This window comes from Zingiber officinale, chromosome 10A (genome assembly GCF_018446385.1).
Source record: "Zingiber officinale cultivar Zhangliang chromosome 10A, Zo_v1.1, whole genome shotgun sequence".
In the NCBI taxonomy this organism is placed as follows: Eukaryota; Viridiplantae; Streptophyta; class Magnoliopsida; order Zingiberales; family Zingiberaceae; genus Zingiber; species Zingiber officinale.
Genome location: NC_056004.1, coordinates 21,721,533 through 21,726,176, shown reverse-complemented (window position 1 = coordinate 21,726,176; position 4,644 = coordinate 21,721,533). Strand labels below are relative to the sequence as shown.

The following is a 4,644-nucleotide window of genomic DNA, read 5'->3' as shown; positions in this document are numbered from 1 at the left end:
GTTCGATTGTTTAATGAGTTTGAATCCTTAACCACATACATCCGCATATCTCAAATCGCATGAGAACCCACCTAAAAGAAATCAAATCCAATAGTACTAACAAAAGTTGGAGGATTGCATTGCTAAATAACATGTGAAACTAGGATCGTTTTTTTTTGGGTACTTTTTCTGAACTCGTTAAGATTAGTTTAATCAGATAAAGCAGTCAACATAAGCTTGAGTTCAACTTATTAACAAAATACATTACCAAAAACGAAGAAGACTGGCTAAACGAAAGAACCATGCGATCTAAAAAGCCAAGAAAATGGACCTGCAACTAAATGTTCCGGAATAGTATCTTACAAGTAAATCGTCTATCAGTCAATCTTTGCATGCCAACAAAGCAAGAAACTTCGTTGATGCTTAGTATAAAAGTTTAGAGGTGAACCGCTTCTATTTCTAACTCTCTATTAACCTCATCACTATGCATACTTGCTACAAATTCAAATGATCCTCTACTTAGCGCGGTGATGACTGCTGGAGGGATGGAAGGGGAGACCGACGAGGAGATGCAGGGTGTAGCGGTGAACATCTATTTCTCATAGGTGACATTGTGATGCCGTTCGGAAGATTTGGCTGAACATCTTTGGTAGAAAAGGCACACACTTTTGTATCTTGAAGTTTCTCTAGAGAAGCCAAGACCTCAAACATATGAGGCCGAAGTTTAGCTTCATTGCCAATGCATTGCAGCACAAGGACACAAAGTTCATGGGCTCCTTTCTTTGAATACTTACCCTCCAATTTGGAGTCTATGATTCTATATAATTTTCGCTTGTCACCCAAACAAGGCTTTGCCCATTCTACGAGATTATGCTCTGACCCATTCCGTGTTTTTTCGATAACTCTACGTCCAGTCAGTAGCTCCAACAGTACAACACCGAAGCTGTAAACATCAGCTTTTGCAGTGAGCCTCCCTGTAAATAATGGGCAAACTAAGTTCATATGAGCAACTCACAAAGCTGGTAATTTTTTCTCAGGTTAAACCTGAAACTTATTTCAATAAGGTATATACTAAAACAAAATGTAAATGGTCATCAACAAAGCTTTATCAAAGTAACCAAATGTGACTATGTACTTGGTTTGCAAAATCTTTATCAAAGTTTTGTATTGACATATAGTAAAGAAAGTTAGCAATTAGATACCTGTTGCAATGTATTCTGGAGCTGCATATCCATGAGTTCCCATGATTTGTGTTGTGACATGAGTTCTATCTCCTCTTGGACCATCCTTTGCCAAGCCAAAGTCTGAGAGCTTTGCGTTAAAATCCTGTGATTCATAAAGAAAACTAAGTTGTAAGAGCTGGTAAACAACCTTTCCATGTACAGATCTCATCAAAGTACCAAGTCAAGAAGAATGTTAGAAGTTTTAACATCTCGGTATATAATTTGGGACTCATCGTTCAAAAATGAAAGTCCCTTGGCAGCTCCAATTGCGACTTTGATCCTAGTTGTCCAAGGTAGCTGCTCAGGACCTCCTAGAATAAGCAAGCATGAAAATGATATCAATAAAAAGGAAACCAGACCAGACACATGCATGCATGAAAGCTATATTATGAGCCACTGCTCTCAACAAGTTATCCATGGATGGAACTCATTTCTGTTTCCAGGAAATCAATCATTTTAATCTGCATTGAAATTGATCTGAGAGTTTCAAGGAAATGGACAGAATTTTTCGACACAAACAATTTGTCACTGCACATAAATTGAAATATAAGTAACACGTAGAATGATAATGCTCAGTGAACTACGAATCTTACGACTTACTTCTGAAAAGGTGATTTTCTAGACTGCCTTTTGGCATGAACTCATAGACGAGAAGTCGATTATCCTGCTCAGAACAGTAGCCAATCAACCTTACTATATTTGGATGGTGAAGTTGACCGAGATAGTTAACCTCAGCCTGCAAATGCAATCAATTAGTTCAAAAAGGTTAATAAATAACTAGGAAGTTTTAGAGTTAGCAAAAGAAGAAAGATCTCATCTTACCAGCCACTCCTTGTGGCCTTGGAATCCCTCAGGTTTAAGTTTCTTGACTGCAACCATCATTCCTGATCCTGGCTTTGTAGGTGCAAAACTTTGTTCATCGATCCAACCTTTGTATACTAAACCAAACCCACCTTCGCCAATAAGGCTGTCGGGACGGAAATTTCTGGTAGCATTTCTTAAATCATTAAATGTAAAGACATTCAAATTTGATGAAGACAAGATTTCCATTTCAGTTCTTGGACTAGGAAGAACTGCACTAGTTTTTTCACTATAAGGAACAGGAAGAGTTGACGATGTAGAACATGTCAGAGTGGAAGGTACAGAGGAGAAACTTGCTTCACTGGCGGCAATAGTTGAACGATCTGCCAAGTAAAATAATACAGTGTTTAGGGAAACTGGCCATCAATAACTAATACAAATCAGACTGTCTTTCGGTATAATTAACTTATGTGCAACTACAGTCCAAAGAAATCTAACATGAACGAAATGCAAAACTAGCAACGCACACACTTTTCAGTTCCAATTTACAAACCACAAACCAATCCTTTTACCAAAAAAGGCTAAAAAAAAGTTACTGTGATTATTTACATCCCACAGTATAGCATTTGCCCTAGTTTTCTCATCTTCATCAACACGACGATAACGCAGCAAGGAAGAGCCGAAAGATGACAACTTTAAGCAAGAAATCCCGGAAAAACAATAAAAACTCATACTCACTGGAAGAGTGCTGCGCCGTTTGGGAGTTTACGGCCCGCGAGGTGGAGTTCAAGCAATTGCCCATCTCCGCCAAAACTATGAAGGAACAAATCACGAACCCTCGCTAAAGAAAGATGCAGCTGGGCGAGAGGGCGAGACTGTGAGGGGCGAAGACGGATGAGGAGTTTGGGGTGGAAAGATTCGAACTTTCGCCTCGATGTTGCCTCTCCACTCTAGTCAACGTAAAGAAAACAGTGGAAACAGGGGAAGCTTCTGCGATAGGCGGGGAAGGCCCCGAGGGACATTCGACGAGAGGGGAGAAAGCAAGCAAAGCAAGTGAGAATATTTCATTTGCCCCTCGGAGTTATAAGATTTAACTTCACGTCCTTTTTAAATAATAATGCCAAAAGAATTAATTAAGATAAATTTTAGGCAAAAACTGAAATGCCACCTGTCAAGTGAAAAAGACCAATCTTCTAACGACAAAGATGCGTCCATCAGTTTGGCCCCCATCTAAATCATGTCGCAATCGGTACACAGAGAACTTTCTTATAATTCTTCTAGAATGAGATTATTGAAGTTAATTTGAATCTTTCTTCTTCATTTATTATTATTTAGTCGTCTAATTTTTAATAATTTTATCATATTCCTTTTGATCGTTGCAATTTGCTAAATTTTAAGCATCTGATTAAATCAAATAGAGTGTTTGTTTACGCAAAATTGAGACATGTATAATAATTCTATGTCTCTTCGGATGGATCTAGTGTTAGTACATAAGGTATTGTCATAATGAGGTCTGGGTTCGAATTTCAGCAAAGTCAAGACAAATACCTCCCTTATGTGCTAGTTACTATTCTAAAGGTTAGTAGTCGTCCATGATTTACTTCCTCCGTGTTGATCTTGGGATGAATTGACGAGGACACTAGAGTAAACGTATTCACCTTTTATCTATAACAATTCTATATTAAATAGTGATAATTGTAAAAGGTATAAACTAACTAAATAAGAAGCATTACACCTTCAAATTAAATAAATGTGTCTATTAAACTTATAATAAAGTTACTATGAAAATTACGTACAAAAATAATGGCAAAGGCTCGAATTAAATTGAGATAAAGACATCTATTAAAATTAAATAGTGAGACTTACAAACTAGAACAATAATTTAATAGAAATATTATTTTAATTTAAGAGCTCGACTGCTGCACGGCCTCATTCGTTGATTCCCTGTGTCACCAATAATACGTTGCCATGTTTCAATATTTTATCCCATTCATCTGTCATTTAGGTTTTATTTATGGGCTGTTGACTTAATACTATAAACACGTCAAATTAAGTGGTATTTAAATTTATTTAATAAGATAAATCAATCTAAGATTTAGTTATTAAAATAATTATTTAAATTTAATTTAGTTTTTTTTATAAATTTGAGTTTATTCAAGTTTATCTTAAACTTAGCTAGTTTAAATATTATCAAATTCTTAATTTAAATTTATTTGATTATTGAAATTTTTACATTTATATTTATTTGATTCTTTATTGACATTGATAATATAAATTTATTTATTTATTTTTGAAGTTTCTATATTTATTTAAAATATTAAATGATAATATAAATTTATTTGTTTATTTTAAAAGTTTCTATATTTATTTAAAATATTAAAAAATTATTAATAAACATGATTTATGAACTTTATTCATGAATAGTTTTTCATCTCTACTGGTGAATATTAATAAACTAAACATATGTATTTAAGTTTGTTTATTAAATTTAATGAGTTATTCAAACTTAATTATTCATTTAATTAATCTTGTCATGCCTCGGGGAGTTCCTATCAGTGAAATTTCGACAGCATCTCCCCTATACAGGTGACAATCCAAAACTTATCTACAAGCCCTCAAGGTCTCTCAATCCTCGGCCAAT

General features: G+C 35.0%; 1 protein-coding gene across 2 annotated transcripts; it reads right to left on the bottom strand.

Annotated features, from left to right (window-relative positions):
• Positions 1 to 289: 289 nt before the first annotated feature.
• LOC122027637 (probable serine/threonine-protein kinase PBL3) lies at positions 290 to 3,042 on the bottom strand. 2 transcript variants are annotated; one of them, XM_042586631.1, is made up of 6 exons: positions 2,742 to 3,042; positions 2,025 to 2,386; positions 1,803 to 1,938; positions 1,410 to 1,513; positions 1,182 to 1,305; positions 290 to 953 (listed from the first exon to the last, which is right to left on the bottom strand). In XM_042586631.1, the coding sequence occupies exons 1-6, from the start codon at positions 2,803 to 2,805 to the stop codon at positions 499 to 501; spliced, it is 1,245 nt and encodes a 414-aa protein (XP_042442565.1). In that variant the 5' UTR covers positions 2,806 to 3,042; the 3' UTR covers positions 290 to 498. The 2 variants fall into 2 exon arrangements, with proteins under 2 accessions (XP_042442565.1, XP_042442564.1); XM_042586630.1 differs by having other exon boundaries at positions 1,380 to 1,513; positions 2,742 to 3,040.
• Positions 3,043 to 4,644: the final 1,602 nt, after the last annotated feature.

Bases quoted from the DNA above. Each gene is read 5' to 3' on its own strand.
- LOC122027637 (XM_042586630.1), bottom strand. From the start codon at position 2,805: ATGGGCAATTGCTTGAACTCCACCTCGCGGGCCGTAAACTCCCAAACG. The intron at 1,514-1,802 runs GTAAGTCGTAAG...TGCTTATTCTAG, and splicing joins AGAAAATCACCTTTTCAGAA to GAGGTCCTGAGCAGCTACCT. The intron at 954-1,181 runs GTATCTAATTGC...CATTATTTACAG, and splicing joins TCCAGAATACATTGCAACAG to GGAGGCTCACTGCAAAAGCT.